The following is a 19,163-nucleotide window of genomic DNA, read 5'->3' as shown; positions in this document are numbered from 1 at the left end:
CTTTACATTACTGGAGGATTAGGTTTTTATCTCAGACTATCTAGTGAAATGTAGAAACAAACACAAATCTTGATTGAGCAACTTCAGTGATATATTTAGTAAATCCTTCACTGTCTTTCCCTAGTAGTGAATCACTGTTTCATTGTTCATTAATTATGCAATATAAGGTGCATTGAATACACCATCTGTATTGTAACCCTGTCTCAATTGTTATTTAAACTGACCAAGAATAGACCTTTAAAAGTTGTTAGTTATATTGACCTAAGTATTTTGTGTTCCTCTGACGTGATCTGGGATATTAGTGGCAATTTAATTCGTTGACAGGGATAGTTTTTGGGATAGTTGTAAGTTGCTGTGTAAGTGGGCTGTGTACTTTATGAGTTGCTGTCGGTGTCTGGAGTATTTATTTGCTCTAAACTAATCCAAGAATGCATTCCTCTAATGTTTTATTATGTGGTTGTAAACAGGTCCCAGTGGCTAGACAATAATATAAAACTATGTGAAACCATAAACTACCAGTTCCATAGAACGTTATGAGACCGGGACCATCAGAATGAAAATTATGAACTAGGCTTAGAAGACTCCTCTAGATGGATAAAATATACCTGAAATATTTATTGGATTATTTTTATTTTATTATTTTATTGGATTTTATTGGGTAGAGTTCTTAGTTCATTTTCATCACACTGTATCTCACTGAAGAAATAAGAAATAGACAAATAGATACAGTACTTGAAAACATCAATATCTTAAAACGGATTATTAGATGGAGTACAGTCGTGGCCAAAAGTTTTGAGAATGACACAAATATTCATTTTCACTAAGTCTGCTGCCTCAGTGTCTTTAGATATTTTGTCAGATGTTACTATGGAATACTGAAGTATAATTACAAGCAATTCATAAGTGTCAAAGGCTTTTATTGACAATTACATGAAGTAGATGCAAAGAGTCAATATTTGCAGTGTTGACCCTTCTTTTCAAGACCTCTGCAATCCGCCCTGGCATGCTGTCAATTAACTTCTGGGCCACATCCTGACTGATGGCAGCCCATTCTTGCATACTTAATGCTTGGAGTTTGTCAGAATTTGTGGGGTTTTGTTTGTCCACCTGCCTCTTGAGGATTGACCACAAGTTCTCAATGGGATTAAGGTCTGGGGAGTTTCCTGGCCATGGACCCAAAATATCAATGTTTTGTTCCACGAGCCAATTAGTTATCACTTTTGCCTTATGGCAAGGTGCTCTATCATACTGGAAAATGCATTGTTCGTCACCAAACTGTTCCTGAATGGTTGGGAGAAGTTACTCTCGGAGGATGTGTTGGTATCATTCTTTATTCATGGCTGTGTTCTTAGGCAAAATTGTGAGTGAGCCCACTCCCTTGGCTGAAAACCAACCCCACACATGAATGGTCTCAGGATGCTTCACTGTTGGCATGACACAGGACTGATGGTAGTGCTCACTTTGTCTTCTCCGGACAAGCTTTTTTCCGTATCCCCCAAACAATCGGAAAGGGGATTCATCAGAGAAAAGGACTTTACTCCAGTCCTCAGCAGTCCAATCCCTGTACCTTTTGCAGAATATCAGTCTGTCCCTGATGTTTTTCCTGGAGAGAAGTGGCTTATTTGCTTCCCTTTTTGACACCAGGCCATCCTCCAAAAGTATTCGCCTCACTGTGCGTGTAGATGCACTCACACCTGCCTGCTGCCATGTCTGAGCAAGCTCTGTACTGGTGGTGCCCCAATCCCGCAGCTGAATCAACTTTAGGAGACGGTCCTGGCGCTTGCTGGACTTTCTTGGGTGCCCTGAAGCCTTCTTCAAAACAATTGAACTGCTCTCCTTGAAGTTCTTGATGATCCGATAAATGGTTGATTTAGGTGCAATTTTACTGGCAGCAATATCCTTGCCTGTGAAGCACTTTTTGTGCAAAGCAATGATGACGGCATGTATTTCCTTGCAGGTAACCATGGTTGACAGAGGAAGAACAATGATTCCAAGCACCACCCTCCTTTCGGAGCTTCCAGTCTGTTATTCGAATTAAATCAGCATGACAGAGTGATCTCCAGCCTTGTCCTCGTCAACACTCACACCTGTGTTAACGAGAGAATCACTGACATGATGTCAGCTGGTCCTCTTGTGGCAGGGCTGAAATGTTTTTTGGGGGATCCAGTTCATTTGCATGGCAAAGAGGGACTTTGCAATTAATTGCAATTCATCTGATCACTCTTCATAACATTCTGGAGTATATGCAAATTGCCATCATACAAACTGCGTACAACTGTCACTGCAGTTTGGATGTGTGAAAGAAGGCTTTTCAGATCTCAACTGAAATGGCATGACATGAGTCTGATGTAGACGATCTGCTGTATATTCATCTGAATGTGATATCATCTGTATTTTCACCTGTCTGTAACAATCCTCTGTCATTAAGGGGAGTCAGACATTTTCGCAATTGTAAATGAGAACTTGTTCTCAACTTGCCTACCTGGTTAAATAAAGGTGAAATAAAAAATTGTGCATTTTGACAAAGACAAGTAGTGGACAGAGGGGAAGTCTTCTGGCCATGAACTGAGGGACAGAGGCCAACTTCAAACTAAATCCTGATGTCATCTCTGGAATCCAAGCTCTTTGTGTTTAGGGCAGGATGATTATTTATTTTGTTAATACAGATTATGTGATCAATATCTGATAAAACATCAAATAATTCTGTAGTAAGACTTTGATTTCCTGTGGATGTTGTATGTACAGTTGAAGTCGGAAGTTTACATACATCTTAGGCAAATACATTTCAACTTAGTTTTTCACAATTCCTGACATTTAATCCTAGTAAAAATTCCCTGTTTTAGGTCATTTAGGATCACCACTTTATTTTAAGAATGTGAAATGTCAGAATAATAGTAGAGAGAACGATTTATTTCAGCTTTTATTTCTTTCATCACATTCCCAGTGGGTCAGAAGTTTACATACACTCAATTAGCATTTTGTAGCATTGCCTTTAAATTGTTTAACTTGGGTCAAATGTTTTGGGTAGCCTTCCACAAGCTTCCCACAATAAGTTGGGTGAATTTTGGCAATTCCTCCTGACAGAGCTGGTGTAACTGAGTCAGGTTTGTAGGCCTCCTTGCTCGCACATGTTTTTTCAGTTCTGCCCACAAATTTTCTATAGGATTGACATCAGGGCTTTGTGATGGCCACTCCAATACCTTGACTTTGTTGTCCTTAAGCCATTTTGCCACAACTTTGGAAGTATGCTTGGGGTCATGACCCATTTGCGACCAAGCTTTCACTTCCTGACTGATGTCTTGAGATGTTGCTTCAATATATCCACATCAATTTCCATCCTCAAGATGCCATCTATTTTGTGAAGTGCACCAGTCCCTCCTGCAGCAAAGCACCCCCACAACATGATGCTGCCACCCAGGTGCTTCATGGTTGGGATGGTGTTCTTCGGATTGCAAGCCTCACCCTTGTTCCTCCAAACATAACAATGGTCATTATGGCCAAACAGTTCTATATTTGTTTCATCTGACCAGAGGACATTTCTCCAAAAAGTACGATCTTTGTACCCATGTGCAGTTGCAAACCGTAGTCTGGCTTTTTTATGGCGGATTTGGAGCAGTGGCTTCTTCCTTGCTGAGAGGCCTTTCAGGATATGTCGATATAGGACTCGGTTTACTGTGGATGTAGATACTTTTGTACCTGTTTCCTCCAGCATCTTCACAAGTTCCTTTTCTGTTGTTCTGGGATTGATTTGCACTTTTTGCACCAAAGTACGTCCATCTCTAGGAGACAGAACACATCTCCTTCCTGAGCGGTATGATGGCTGTGTGGTCCCATGGTGTTTATACTTGTCTACTATTGTTTGTACTATTGTGGTCTCATGGTGTTTATACTTGTTTATACTTGTGTCTCTATTGTATTATGACAGACCAGCTAGATCTACTGTCTCTATTATAACATGACAGACCAGCTAGATCTACTGTCTCTATTATATTATGACAGATCAGCTAGATCTACTGCCTCTATTATATTATGACAGACCAGCTAGATCTACTGTCTCTATTATATTATGACAGACCAGCTAGATCTACTGTCTCTATTATATTATGACAGACCAGCTAGATCTACTGTCTCTATTATAACATGACAGACCAGCTAGATCTACTGTCTCTATTATATTATGACAGACCAGCTAGATTGTTTCTATTGTTTGCACTATTGTGGTGCCTTCAGACATTTGGAAATTGCTCCCAAGGATGAACTAGACTTGTGGAGGTCTACAATTTTCTTCTGAGGTCTTGGCTGATTTCTTTTGATTTTACCATGATGTCAAGTAAAGAGGCACTGAGTTTGAAGGTCGTCCTTGAAATACATCCGCAGGTACACCTCCAATTGACTCAAATGATGTCAATTAGCCTATCAGAAGCTTCTAAAGCCATGACATAATTTTCTGGAATTTTCCAAGCTGTTTAAAGGCCCAGTCAACTTAGTGTATGTAATCTTCTGACCCACTGAAATTGTGATACAGTGAGATAATCTGTCTGTAAACAATCTTTGGAAAAATGACTTGTGTCATGCACAAAGTAGATATCCTAAACGACTAGCCAAAACTATAGTTTGTTAACAAGAAATTTGTGGAGTGGTTTAAAAACAAGTGTTAGTGTAGATGATAAAGACCCGTTCAAGACGTTATGTGTTTGAAACCTTTGCCTCTTCTGTTCTCCTTTAGGGAAGCCAGCCAATCGTCCCACAGTATACAGAAAGCCAAATCATCCAATCCTAGAGGCAGGTCCACCACATTCTTACAAGGGTACCATGGATGCAATTATGTTAGGTAGGTACCGTAAAGATTTTATCCCAATGTCTGTCATACAAAACAGAATGTAAACTGTATGTGAAACTGCAAAATAGCACAGCACTTTCCTTTGGATATACAAACAACCACTTGTAAATACTGTCTGATATTTATCCAACACCCAGGTCCTTTTTGCAAGACACACATCTTCAGCGGTTAGTATGTGTGGACAGTGTCTGACACTACTGGCTACAACACACCCATCATGATCTCTGTGCTGTGGAAGGATCTACCAGGGAGCCTCAATGCAGCTGTTTACTCTTAGAGGACCAATAAGTCCTACTTCCTAAAAAGTTTACCTTTTTGCCCTGACTCACACTATTCCTAGCCTGGTCCCAAATCAGTTTGTGCTGTCTTGCCAACTTCGTTGTCATTACCAACATTGTTCTACCTGTACATAGGAGTCGTCAGTCAATTCAGCCTTGTACTTTAACTGGAATAACAAAGTGATATTATTCAAGGTAAGGTGCAAATAAACAAACAATGTTTTGGGGATAATATGTGAACATGTAATATACCCTCTAGTCTAAACCCTTTCAGAATGAGTGGAATGTAGCGACCAGATAATAGTTACCTTTCATTCTATTCCTTAAGTGTTCTCAGTATTGGCAGTTGCTGAAGCTGGGGCAATGGACTCCAGCACGCATCCAAAACCCATCTCTTCTCTGGGGCATCCTACAACCCGAATGCTGCCTTCACATGGACAAACAGCCATCTATAGGTTGTCGAAGGTAACTAGTACTGGCGCATCAACAATAACCAAGTTATGGATAAGGGCTACTCTCTCAGAGAGAGAGTGTTTTATTTGTACAGTAAGACCTCAACCTCCAGAAGCAGACACTATAGCCTAGCCAGTATATCACCTAACTCTATGAGGTGAAATATAGTAACATTTAAGGATGTGTATTTATTTTGACAACAGAAGAGTGACAAAAATGTTTTATACACTATCTCTTGTGCAAGGAATGTACAAAGTACGTAATGTATCCCCCACATTGTATTTCACCCTCTTGTACACTGTGCATAAATAAAACTGTTGGATTCTGGGTAAACTTTGAACATTGCTATACCAGATACATGATAGATCAGAAGTATGGTATCTGAGGGATGGTAGAGAATAGTTTTTACATCAAAGTTAATGGTTATCTGTAGGAGTTAGATGGCTTTGGGAATGTTTAGGGGAGACAGGTGGAGACCTTAGAACCTAACAATTAACAATGTCACTGAAGGCAAAAAAAGAAACACTCACTGTCAACTGCGTTTATTTTCAGCAAACTTAACATGTGTAAATATTTGTATGAACATAAGATTCAACAACTGAGACATAAACTGAACAAGTTCCACAGACATGTGACAAATAGAAATGGAGTAATGTGTCCCTGAACAAAGGGTGGGTCAAAGTAAAAAGCAACAGTCAGTATCTGGTGTGGCCACCAGCTGCATTAAGTACAGCAGTGCACCTCCTCCTCATGGACTGCACCAGATTAGCCAGTTATTGCTGTGAAATGTTAACCCACTCTTCCACCAAGGCACCTGCAAGTTCCCGGACATTTCTGGGGGGAATGGCCCTAGCCCTCACCCTCCTATCCAACAGGTCCCAGACGTGCTCAATGGGATTGAGATCCGGGCTCTTCGCTGGCCATGGCGAAACACTGACATTCCTGTCTTGCAGGAAATCAAGCACAGAACGAGCAGTATGGCTGTTGGCATTGTCATGCTGGAGTGTCATGTCAGGATGAGCCTGCAAGAAGGGTACCACATGAGGGAGGAGGATGTCTCCCCTTTAACGCACAGCGCTGAGATTGCCTGCAATGACAACAAGTTCAGTCCGATGATGCTGTGACACACTTCCCCAGATCATGACGGACCCTCCACCTCCAAATCGATCCCGCTCCAGAGTACAGGCCTCGGTGTAATGCTCATTCCTTCGATGATAAACGCGAATCCGACCATCACCCCTGATGAGACAAAACCGCAACTCGTCAGTGACGAGCACTTTTTGCCAGTCCTGTCTGGTCCTGTGACTGTGGGTTTGTGCCCATAGGCAATGTTGTTGCTGGTGATGTCTGGTGAGGACCTGCCTTACAACAGGCCTACAAGCCCTCAGTCCAGCCTCTCTCAGCCTATTACGGACAGTCTGAGGACTGATGGAGGGATTGTGCGTTCCTGGTGTAACTCGGGCAGTTGTTCTTGCTCTCCTGTACCTGTCCCGCAGATGATGTTCGGATGTACCGATCCTGTGCAGGTGTTGTTACATGTGTTCTGCCACTGCGAGGACGATCAGCTGTCCGTCCTGTCTCCCTGTAGCGCTGTCTTAGCCGTCTCACAGTACGGACATTGCAATTTATTGCCCTGGCCACATTTGCCATCCTCATGCCTCCTTGCAGCATGCCTAAGGCATGTTCACGCAGATGAGCAGGGACCCTGAGCATCTTTCTTTTGGTGTTTTTCAGAGTCAGTAGAAATACCTCGTTAGTGTCATAAGTTTTCATAACTGTGACCTAACCCTAACCCTTGCCCATCGTCTGTATGCTGTTAGTGTCTTAATGACCGTTCCACAGGTGTATGTTCATTAATTATTTATGGTTCATTGAACAAGCATGGGAAACAGTGTTTAAACCCTTTACAATGACGATCTGTGAAGTTATTTGGATTTTTACTAATTATCTTTGAAAGACAGGGTCCTGATAAAGGGACGTTTCTTTTTTTTGCTGAGTTTATAGCGTTTACATTGTGTCAGGATATGTTATTGTTAGGCATCAGGGATCCTCTGGGAGGAGAAGAGACACAGTCTGGTATCAATAACCATGACAGCCTTGAGTTGGGGAGGGGTGAGCACTGGGTAGAGGTGAGGTTAGATGAAGTGAGGAAGAACAGATATCACTAAGGTTCTGTCTAGCAACAGAGATGCGTTGGCTGTTCAGTTGTGGAGGAGACTCAGCCTAGTTAAATATTAGTACTTGTGTGAAATGTTTTTTTTTGCCTGAATTACAGCTGTAATGACCCTTTGGGAAGAATTAAACTTGGTTAAGCTTCTCTAGTGTCCGTGAGTTATTTACTCAAAATTGGAACCTAACAACTGTAACAATGGATATCTTCACAAAAAATGTATATTAGGAAACTGACCAAAATAAAGCAATTTTATTTATTTGAGGAATGATCAATGGCTATATTACAATTGACTGTCAGATACCTTTAGAAAGACAGAATAATAAACAAAACAACAAGGTGAATTAGTTGGCTGAATCTCTTGTCTCAAGAATCAGTCTGTTTTTCTTTTTACAACAGTGTATGAATTGTCTGCTGGAGAGAGGTGTTGGGCATCTTAGTGGAACTGGGAGGTGATGCCTACTATTTGGTGTTCGTCCCTCAGACCCTGTAGACTAGGGAGGAGGCATTCAGGGGAACCATGAAGCCTGTCTCAAAGTCGAAGTCTATCATGGTGTGGTTGACTGTGCTGTTGCTGATGATGCTGCTGCTAGAGGAGCCTGTACCCATCTGGCGGTCACGAAGGCTCTGGATGTAACTCTGTAAGGTAAAGTGGTAAAGAAAAAACATTATTGTTGCATTGATCCTCTGTCTAGGATGATAGAAAAAAATTCAATATTTTAAAACATGACATGCAACTAATTGTCTATTAGCTATGTGCATAACGTTTTTCAAAAAAGTGTCTGAATCAAGCTCATTCATGCCCGTTAGGACATGCCCATTAGGAGTGAAGTAACTCACTGGGGCCAGGACGTCTCCAGCATAACGCTTTAGAATTGGAGGCTTGCGATGGCGGTAAGTGCCCAGCTGGGGTCGTCTCTGGGCATCTCTCTGTCTGATTCGCATCAGTTGGACCTGTCTTTGTCGTCCACTGACAGGTACTGGAGGGCATTCAGAGTAAAATAGCATTAGACAGAAAAACAGAATTATGTTGTAACCGGTCAGTTTAACCTAAGTATCGAATGAAGTAGTAATGACATCGAGGAAGTAAGCGTTCCATATTTTTTTATGAAACTGTGCCACTCACCTTCTGTGTGTGACAGTCCTTTGGCAGTGAGCATCCATTGCACCATTACCCCCATCAGACTAAATAGAGGAAACACGCCTGTTATAACCCAGCTGTACCAGCAGAGGGGCCGAGGGGGAACCTGAGACAGGATGTCGTACGCATGGCCAGCCAGCAGAGATGTCTCTACAAAGTAGTCCACGCATGCCATCACCACAGCGGCTCCGACTGCAGCCGTGGCGAGCACAGTGAATAGTTTCTGCCACTGCAGTGTGAGAGTGGCACAAAAGGTGCTCGTGGCTAGGAGTGCACCAAGAGGCGCCCATAGTGGGGTAAGGCTGTAAAACTGTCTGACAACCAGTAGGTTGGCAAGGGTGAGCAGAAACCCCAGCTCTAGGCCAGTAATGATGAGCCCCACAGTCTGTACCAGCATAGTTACCAGGGCACAGAGTACAGACACTCCCAGGAGGATACCTGCTTTGGTCTCCATAGTCAACTGGGTATCCAGCACAGGCTCCTTAAGGTACAACAGGCAGACTAGCGCAGATCCAAACATGAAGCCTGACAGGAACATGACCATCTTAAAGCAGCGGTATCCTAAAGAAAGAGAGACAAGTGGAGGGATGTTAAGTAACAAGATGGAGAAGGAAACAAAATGTACTAAAGTGAACTAGGTTTATTAATTATTTTTATTTGACCCCTTTTTCTCCCCAATTTCGTGGTATCCAATTGTTTTAGTAGCTACTATCTTGTCTCATCACTACAACTCCCGTACGGGCTCGGGAGAGACGAAGGTTGAAAGTCATGCGTCCTCCAATACACAACCCAACCAAGCCGCACTGCTTCTTAACACAGCGCGCATCCAACCCGGAAGCCAGCCGCACCAATGTGTCGGAGGAAACACTGTGCACCTGGCAACCTTGATTAGCGTGCACTGCCCCCGGCCCGCCACAGGAGTTGCTGGTGCGCGATGAGACAAGGTAAAGTGAACTAGGTTTGACTGAGTAGGGATTGTTTTTTTAATTAAAAATAGATGTCACAGTTTGGTATACTGTACAGTTGACAGAATATTAGAGAGAAAGTTTACATCACATGATGCATAGTCTGCTTAAGAAAAACTAAGCGTTTCTTATATCAGACATCAACATTTAATGGATTTGGACCAGGCCAGAAAGCTGCCTGCATCATCCCAGGTGGCTGTTTTCTGACTCTCTCTCAGAGGAATGCAACAGAACCAGGTGACCCATCTACCTCTCTCCTAGCCTGGAGCTTATCCATTATAACCCTGGCTAGTCTAGGTCAAATACCTGGCCCTCCTGTTTTTACTATAAGGCTTAGAGTGAGCTGAGGAAATCACTTCAGTTAGTATGATGAGGTTAAATGTCAGCTGGGAATTAAATGTTGATGTATCTAGTGGAGCATTAGTGTTTTGTGGAAATACTGTAATTGAATTGCAGATATGCCTATCATGTCTTTAATGTGTAAGTCTTGAGAGTACACATGTGGAAGTTCCAACTGTCCTCTATTACAGGTCAGGAACTTACCAAAAAAGCAGTAGATTAGGCCTAACAAAAGGCATACTGAGCAGACGATGGATGGGATGAGGTCATACTTCCTTGTGAACCCCAACTCACATGCATCCACTTCAGCCAAGCCAGAGAGGATATATTGATCAACTTCAGCCTGGCTCAGCACTGCCCCATCAGTGACCAAGAGTGAGCTGGGGTCTGCCATCTTGGAGCAGCTGTTCAACAAGTCTGGATAATTACTGTGCTTTTATTTAGCAATTAAGGCCATCCGTGTAACCGTGTTGTTTTCCTGGTTTAATCTCATTTGGGAGCATATGTCAACAGTCAACACCAAGCCAGTATATTGTCAGTATTCCATTGGGACAGGACTTTGCTTCATTAATTCAATGAAAGAATGTGACAAATGCTTCATGTTGTTAGAATGTAAGTGCTGAGGAAACAGGAAGCTCCTGTGAGATGTGTTTGAATCAGACCATTTCCTGCCCTGCACCTGCAACAAGAGGAGAGGAGAATCAAATACAGCCAGAGAAAATTATATGACATCTGTAATAGGCAGACTATAAATGATCAAACTGGACTCTTCATATCTAGACTTCACATTTACATCTAAGGTAGATAATAGATTGCATGAATACGATGTATTTCAAGAAAAATCCCTCTGTACTCCACAACCCTATCCCCAGGAACCAGAAAAGGAAACTGAGATTTTATCCGGGTCACACACTCTATTGTTAAAATAGAGGATGCAGATGAGGAAACGAGGGGTGGCTTGATGCCGACTGAGTCATTGGGCCTCTTTGTTTTGAACATATGGTAAAGATCTCCAGTCACAGAACAATGCAAAGAAAACAAACACCCCAACAGTAGGACATACCGTTCCAAAACCCCAAAAAGGCATTGTATATTTTTGAATACACAATGTCGCTTGCAGGTGGGCTCAAAAGCTGGGAAAAAATATTGAAAACTATGTAACACAATTAAACAAAACCAAAAATCTGGACAAAAAAGCAATACCTTCAGCATTCAAATCATTACTTTCAATGTGCACATGTACCTTGTTGATCGCATACTTACCTGTGCACACAAGGATAAATTGGGTTGCGTTAATCAACAGAGTATACTCTATGTTATAAGCTTTTAGGCAGATCCCCAGATAATTGAATTAGAGGCCTATTAGTGGAGTCTAGTGAGGCTCATGTCCTTCTGTCCTGACATCTGCTTGTAAGTCACACAGAAAACACTATCACTTTCTATGGCACCAATCAAGTGATTTCCACTATTAGAATATAATTAAGATGTCAGGATGATAAACTTTGCATTTTTGATAACGAATTAAAACTGGACACAGCCATTTTCCAAAAAGAGACTCCCTATATATTTATATAGTCAGACACATGACCTCATTGTCAGTTTATTACTAAATAGTCATATACAACAGGCATTACATGAGTTGTATAGCAACTTCCACTTTGATAATTAATAGGTGGGATCACGTATTTTGATCAGACATAACAGACATATGCCTACCAGAGAGTATTTGTGATCATGAGTTTACAAATACTGTTTGCATGAATTGTTTTAAGAGTCTGAAAATAAGTAGTCTTACCGGACATGAGGCTTATCCTTGTCAGAATTACAATCTGTGATGAGAAGAAATAAGACTGCTACTGATTTGTCACTTTGTATGGTATTCTAGGTGGAGGAGTTGTATCTGTTCCCTCTGTCTTTGCTGTGTTGAGGACATCCAACTCATGCGTGCGTTCCTCTCATCTGTGGACACTGGACGGCTGACAGCATCAGTGCAAGAAGCGACCATCTGTCGCAAGCTTGTGCAGATCAGAGGTGAGGGAATACTGTTGTTGTCCACATGATGTCTCTCTAGTCATACAGATTTGCAACAGAGGAAAATGTAAGATTGGTTGAACCCATGGCCAGACATGTTTCGTCATGAGTCAGGCATGATGTCAGTTAACATGTCAGGGATGGAATATGGAAGTTTACGTTCTAGGAAAAGTAAGTGGTCCAGAAAAGAGGTGAGATTCTGGATGTGATGAGTCAACAGCTCATCCATTAAATACACATTAAATAAACTCATGTAGTCTCATATCTCAGTGAATATTAAATATTTAAAAAATGTCAAAAATCGGACAAAGGAGCCTTGGGATTTATTCTGTAGGTTCAAGATTTTTTTACGGAATATGCATATACAGTCACATCCGAAATGATTGTCAACCTTGAAAAAGATTAGCATAAAAGACTGTATAGAATAAATAATACAAATACGGAGCTAGGTTGTATGCTCAAATAATTATAATATTTTATAGGAATGAACATGCTCGGAGAAAAATATTTTGTTTAAAAATGTATATATATTGGCACCCCTTTTTTTAGTACTTAGTGCACCCTCCCATTTCGAGGAGAACTGCACTTAGCCTTTTTTTCTATAATGTTTAATGAGTTTGAAGAACACATTAGGAAGGATCTCAGACCATTCCTCCATACAGAATCTTTTCAGATCCTTGATATCCTTCAGTCTGTGCTGATGGACTGCCCTCTTCAATTCAAACCACAGGTTTTAATTGGGGTTCAAGTCCGGAGACTGAATGTTGATTTTGTGGTTAATTAACCATTTCTTTGTGGATTTTGGTGTTTTCTTGGGGTCATTGTCTTGCTGGAAGATCCACTTGCGGCCAAGTTTCAACCTCCTGGCAGAGGCAACCAGGTTTTAGGCTAAATTGTCCTGCATGATACTTGGTAGAGTTCATGATGCTGTTGACCTTAACAAGGGCCCCAGGACCAGTGGAAACAAAACAGCTTCATAACATCGAAGATCCGCCTCCATATTTTGCAGTAAGTATGATGTTATTTTCTGCATATGCATCCTTCTTTCAAGGCCAAACCCATCACCCGTGTCCGTGGCCAAAGAGCTCTATTTTTGTCTCATCTAACCATAGCATCTGGTTCCAATCCAAGAGCCAATGCCGTTTAGCAAACTCCAGGCATTTACTTTTGTTGGTTGCTCTCAATAAAGCTTTTTTATGGCAACTCTTCCAAATAGTCCATTGGTTTGGTGGCGTCTAATTGTAGATTTGGAGACTTGGTGACCCCAAGATGCGACAAAGTTTTGTAATTCTCCATCTGTGGCCCTTGGAATTTTCTTTGCCCCCTGAACCACTTTCCTCACTGTGCATGGGGACAAGACACACTTGGGCCCTCTACCAGGCAAGTTTACCACTGTTCCAGTGCACCCATTGCCTGATTTATGAAAGTCAACAATGATTTGTCTCTTTTCATTTGTGAACAATTTGCCTTTCCCCATGGTGATGAATGACAAATGGATTTTACATGTGTGTTACCTAATTTTAATACCGACACAGGAAGCCATTAAAGGCTACAATGCCGTTTGTTAAACTGAGATAAACAAAAAAAAGTTGAATGATAATACAATTTATAGCTGGGGGAATGATAATACAGATTAAAATAATCGTTAGGTGTCAAAATGATTGGCACCCCTATCTTTTTGAGTAATAATAAACTATTAAAGTAAATATTTCTCTCTGAACAACTGAATGAGTATAAAATAATATATATATTTTTTAAATGTAGCATACAATATAGCTCAGTATTTGTATTATTTATTTTATACAATATTTTTTGCTCATCTTTATCAAGGGTGTAAATAATTTGGATGTGACCGTACCAGTGGCAACCCCTCCCATTTGAGGATAGATAAAGCTAAAGTTATGATTCTAGACACTTCTTAAAGAGATGGAATCTTGATGCTCCTTAAAGAGAACTGAATAATTTAATTCCAAAACGCTATAAATAGCGTTTTGTAATTAACTGTTGGGTTGTTGTTTTTTTAATGGGCAAGACAAAATATTGAAGTGCCTTTGAATGGGGTATGGTAGTAGGTGCCAGGTGCACCGGTTTGAGTGTCAAGAACTGCAACGCTGCTGGGTTTTTCACGCTCAACAGGTACCCGTGTGTATCAAGAATGGTCCACAACCCAAAGGACATCCAGCCAACTTGACACAATTGGGGGAAGCATTGCAGTTAACATGGGCCAGCATCCCTGTAGAACGCTTTCTACACCTTGTAGAGTACATGCCCTGACGAATTGAGGCTGTTCTGAGGGGAAAAGGGGGTGCAGCTCAATATTAGGAACGTGTTCCAAATGTTTTGTTCAACTCGGTGTATATCTGCCTCACTCTCAGATAAATAATTAGTACTGCTAGGTTTTACACAGTCAAATGTAACAAATAACTACATTTTTTATATAGAAATGTACAAATGATTAATTTGTGACATCAATATTTAAATAAATAATAATAATTCAATACAGTAATATGAGATCTGTATGTAAAACATTTATATTTGACATTTTAGTAATTTAGCAGATGCTCTTATCCAGAGCGACTTATAGTATTGAGATAGCTAGGTGAGACAACCACATATCACAGTCAGATATACAGTATACGAACCGTCCATTCCAGCTAAACAATGGATATATAGCATTTAGCAAAATATATGAATCTATTTTTTTTAGAACAATCATATTTTACACACCATAAGCAATCATTTCTGATGGAAAAAAAGCAAATATGAAGTTGGTAGATATAGCGTTTTGGAAATAAACTCTTTAACTGTTTAAGGCCACCATGACATTTATAAGACTCATATATATCCCTCAAAAGTAATGCCAGGATAAGAATATTGGGTTTAAAAGACAACAAAGGGAAGTCTCCTCAGAGGGTTGACACTGTAGAGATTAATTTGACTGGATAACTCAGCAATCTACACACAATACCCCACAATGACAAAGCGAAAACAAGTTCTTAGACATGTTTGCAATACTTATTTACATAAGTATTCAGACCCTTTGTTATGAGACTCGAAATTGAGCTCAGGTGCATCCTGTTTCCATTGATCATCCTTGAAATGTTTCTACAACTTGATTGGAGTCCACCTGTGGTACATTCAATTGATTGGACATGATTTGGAAAGGCACACACCTGTCTATATAAGGTCCCACAGTTCACAGTGTATGTCAGAGAGAAAAACAAGCAATGAGGTCGAAGGAATTGTTTGTGGAGCACCGAGACAGGATTGTGTCGAGGCACAGATCTGGGTAAGGGTACTTAAGCAGCATTGAAGGTCCCTAAGAACACAGTGGCCTCCATCATTCTTAAATGGAAGAAGTTTGAAACCACCAAGACTCTTCCTAGAACTGGCCGCCCGGCTAAACTGAGCAATCGGGGGAGAAGGGCCTTGGTCAAATAGGAGATCATGCCTATTTAACAAGGTGTAAAAAATATTTTTTTTGCATGTTGAGATGACATAGACAGAGCTTATATTCTGCTTCTGCTGTCTCCTGTTGTGATACCATCACCCTCTTGGCCTCTTCAAGCAGCTATACATAAGCAGATGTCCAAAATATTGAAAAGTACATTTAAGTAGACATTTGGTATTCTTTGTAACACTGTTGGACTATGGATTTTATTAGTTGTCCCAATTGACTTTTTCTGCCACCTAGCCATGTCAAATATGACCACACCACGTGTAGCAAAAGATTTTCCTCAACAGAGAAAAATATGCAGAATATATTTTATACCTACGGGCACTGTTGCTCACTGACATATCAAACTGCAAGTTTAATTCTCAAGACCTTTCTACGTGGGATTCTTTATGGCACTGCTGATTGGAAAGAAGAGTGTATTGATTGAATGACCATTTCACCTCCATAAATGGAAGGCATTTTTCACTTCAATGGTCTAGTGGTACACCGTCCAGCCAAGGAACGGTGGCATCGACTCGATGAATTTAAAATGGCTGTAGCATGGGCAAAGTCAACAGAGAATAAATTCAGTCTGATGTTTCAGATGACTCATCTAGCCAAAGTTTGGGAAACCGATATAGAAATAGATTAGTTGTATACAGACAGAACCTGCAGAGTGAAATCCCTAGAAGTACAGTACGCAGAAGATTTGAGGTGACAATTTTTATGGACCGAACAGATTTCATATAATACAGATTCTACAGTTTTCTTGTGAATATACTGTATGTCAAAGAGAGTATCGTAACTTGTTGACTATACTCTACCCTTGGGAAATCCATGAGAAAATCCATTGAGTTCCACTTGTTGCATCACTCGCAGTTTCAATAATGGCAAAGAAACAATAGGTGCTTTTCAATCAAGGCATTGTTTTTTTCATGAGAATGAATTGAAGACGATAGAATGTTCAGTCCATAGGCCTGATCTAGAAAATAAATCAAATCAAATCTTGTTGGTCACATACATATATTTAGCAGATGTTATTGTGGGTGTAACAAAATGCTTGTGTACCTAAACCCAACAGTACAGTAGTATATAACAATTCACAACAATACACAAATCTAAAAGTAAAAGAATGGAATTAAGAAACACATAAATATTAGGCCAAGCAATGTCAGAGTGCTATTGACTAAAATACAGTGGAATAGAATACAGTATATACATATGAGATGAGTAAAGCAGAATGTAAACAATATTAAAGTGACTAGTGTCCCATTATTAAAGTGACCAGTGATTCCATGTTTATGTATATAAGGCAGCAGCCTCTAAGGTGCAGGGTTGAGTAAGCAGGTGATAGCCGGCTAGTGATGGCTATTTAACGGTCTGATAGCCTTGAGATAGAAGCTGTGATGCACCTGTAGTGACCTTGCCTTCTGGATGATAGCTGGGTGAACAGGCCATGCCTCGGGTGGTTGATGTCCTTGATGATCTTTTTGGACTTCCTGTGACATCGGGTGCTGTAGGTTTCCTGGAGGGCAGGCAGTGTGCCCCCAGTGATGCGTTGGGCAGACCGCACCACACCGATATCTGGAGAGCCCTGCGGTTGTGGGCAGTGCAGTTGCCATACCAGACGGTGATACAGCCTGACAGGATGCTCTCAATTGTGCATCTATAAAAGTTTGTGAGGGTCTTAAGGGCCAAGACAAATATCTTCAGCCTCCTGAGGTTGAAGAGGTGCTGTTGTGCCTTCTTCACCACACTGACTGTGTGGGTGGACCATTTGAGTGTCCGTGATGTGTATGCCGAGGAACTTGAAGGATTCTACCTTCTCCAATGCGGTCCTGTCGATGTGGATATGGGTATGCTCAGGTAAGGTAGAGGTGATATGATCCTTAACTAGCCTCTCAAAGCACTTCATGCTGACAGAAGTGAGTGCTACGGGGCGATAGTCATTTAGTTCAGTTACCTTTGCTTTCTTGGGTACAGGAACAATGGTGGACATCTTGAAGCAAGTGGGGACAGCAGACTGGGATAGGGAGAGATTGAATGTCCGTAAACACTCCAGTCAGTCTTGTGACACTGTATATCAAATAGATTTCCATAACATCTACTAGGCCTACACCATACTACAGCCATTAGATGCCTGTGGACCATCAAAGTTAACATATCGCTGAACGGTTTAATGAAGTTTGAGATGTACTGTATATAGTTTGTTATGCAGCAGCAACCCAACAATAACCTTGGGTTCTCTGTAAGCTCCACTTCTATTGACAAAAAATGGCCACAGAAATTACTAGTAAAATGGAAGTGTACTGATGTATTTCTTATGTGTCCAGCCTTTGCAGTCTCAGATGTAGTGTCCATTTCAGGACATCCTCTGTTTTCTTTTGAAAGTCGTTCATTCCTCCATCTGCCAAATATTTAGTCTATTCACATCTAAAATGTATTGGATGGATTGCATTTTCACAAAGTCTATAAAGTCTGCACTTGTAATTATACTTTGGTGGGAAACCTTGTTGATTCTTGTAGTGAATTACATTTACAGTGCCTTCAGAAAGTATTCACACCCCTCGACTTCATCCACATTTTGCTGTGTTACGAAGTGGGATTCAAATTGATTTTTTTTTTTTAATTATCAACGATCTACACAAAATACTCTGTAATTTAAAAAACTGCTTTAAATAATGGAAAATAAAAATTGAATATATTTTGATTAGATACAGTATATATTCAGCCCACTAAGTCAATACATGATAGAATCACCTTTGGCACCAATTACAGCTGTGAGTCGTTCTGGGTAAGTCTCTAAGAGCTTGGAAAACCTGGATGTACAATATTTGACCATTCATCTTTTTTAAATTCTTCATGCTCCATCAAGTTGGTTGTTGATCATTGCTAGATAGACATTTTCAAGTCTTGCCATTGATTTTCAAGGCGATTTAAGTCAAAACTGTAATTAGGCCACTCAGGAACATTAAACATTGTCTTGGTAAGTATATTTGGCCTTGCATTGTAGGTTATTGTCCTGCTGAATGGTGGATTTGTCTCCCAATTTCTGTTGGAAAGCAGACTGAAGCAGGTTTTCCTCTAGAATTTTGCCTGTACTTAGCACTATTCCTTTTCTTTTTATCCAAAGAAACCCTAGTACCTGCCAATGACAAGCATACCCACATGATACATCCATCACCATGCTTGAAAATATGAAGATTGATACTCAGTGATGTTATGTTGGATTTGCCCCAAACATAATGCTTTGTATTCAGTATAAAAAGTACATTTCTTTGCCACATTTTTTTGCCACAATTTCTTTGCCACATTTTTTTTGCAGTATTACTTTAGTGCCTTATTGCAAAAAGGATGCATGTTTATATTAATATATTTGTATATATTATTCTGTACAAGCTTCCTTCTTTTCATTCTGTCATTTAGGTTGGTATTGTGGAGTAACTAAAATGTTGTTGATCCATCCTTAGATTTCTCCTATCACAGCAATTTAACTCTGTAACTAGTTTA

The 19,163-nt window shown here is 40.6% G+C and overlaps 1 protein-coding gene across 1 annotated transcript; it reads right to left on the bottom strand.

The window, feature by feature from the left end:
* Positions 1-7,978: 7,978 nt before the first annotated feature.
* On the bottom strand, positions 7,979-12,231 carry LOC112216232 (transmembrane protein 198). Its single transcript, XM_024376071.1, has 5 exons — positions 11,982-12,231; positions 10,391-10,865; positions 8,868-9,443; positions 8,582-8,721; positions 7,979-8,380 (listed from the first exon to the last, which is right to left on the bottom strand). Exons 2-5 carry the CDS (start codon positions 10,578-10,580, stop codon positions 8,222-8,224), a joined length of 1,065 nt encoding a protein of 354 aa, XP_024231839.1. The 5' UTR covers positions 10,581-10,865; positions 11,982-12,231; the 3' UTR covers positions 7,979-8,221.
* Between the last annotated feature and the right edge of the window lie 6,932 nt (positions 12,232-19,163).

This window comes from Oncorhynchus tshawytscha, linkage group LG16 (assembly GCF_018296145.1).
Source record: "Oncorhynchus tshawytscha isolate Ot180627B linkage group LG16, Otsh_v2.0, whole genome shotgun sequence".
Taxonomy (NCBI): domain Eukaryota; kingdom Metazoa; phylum Chordata; class Actinopteri; order Salmoniformes; family Salmonidae; genus Oncorhynchus; species Oncorhynchus tshawytscha.
The sequence above is the reverse complement of the archived record's forward strand: the minus strand, read 5'-3'. Positions and strand labels throughout refer to the sequence as shown.

Bases quoted from the DNA above. Each gene is read 5' to 3' on its own strand.
- LOC112216232 (XM_024376071.1), bottom strand. From the start codon at position 10,580: ATGGCAGACCCCAGCTCACTCTTGGTCACTGATGGGGCAGTGCTGAGC. The intron at 8,722-8,867 runs GTGAGTGGCACA...AATGCCCTCCAG, and splicing joins AGGACTGTCACACACAGAAG to TACCTGTCAGTGGACGACAA. The intron at 8,381-8,581 runs GTGAGTTACTTC...TTTACCTTACAG, and splicing joins CTGGAGACGTCCTGGCCCCA to AGTTACATCCAGAGCCTTCG.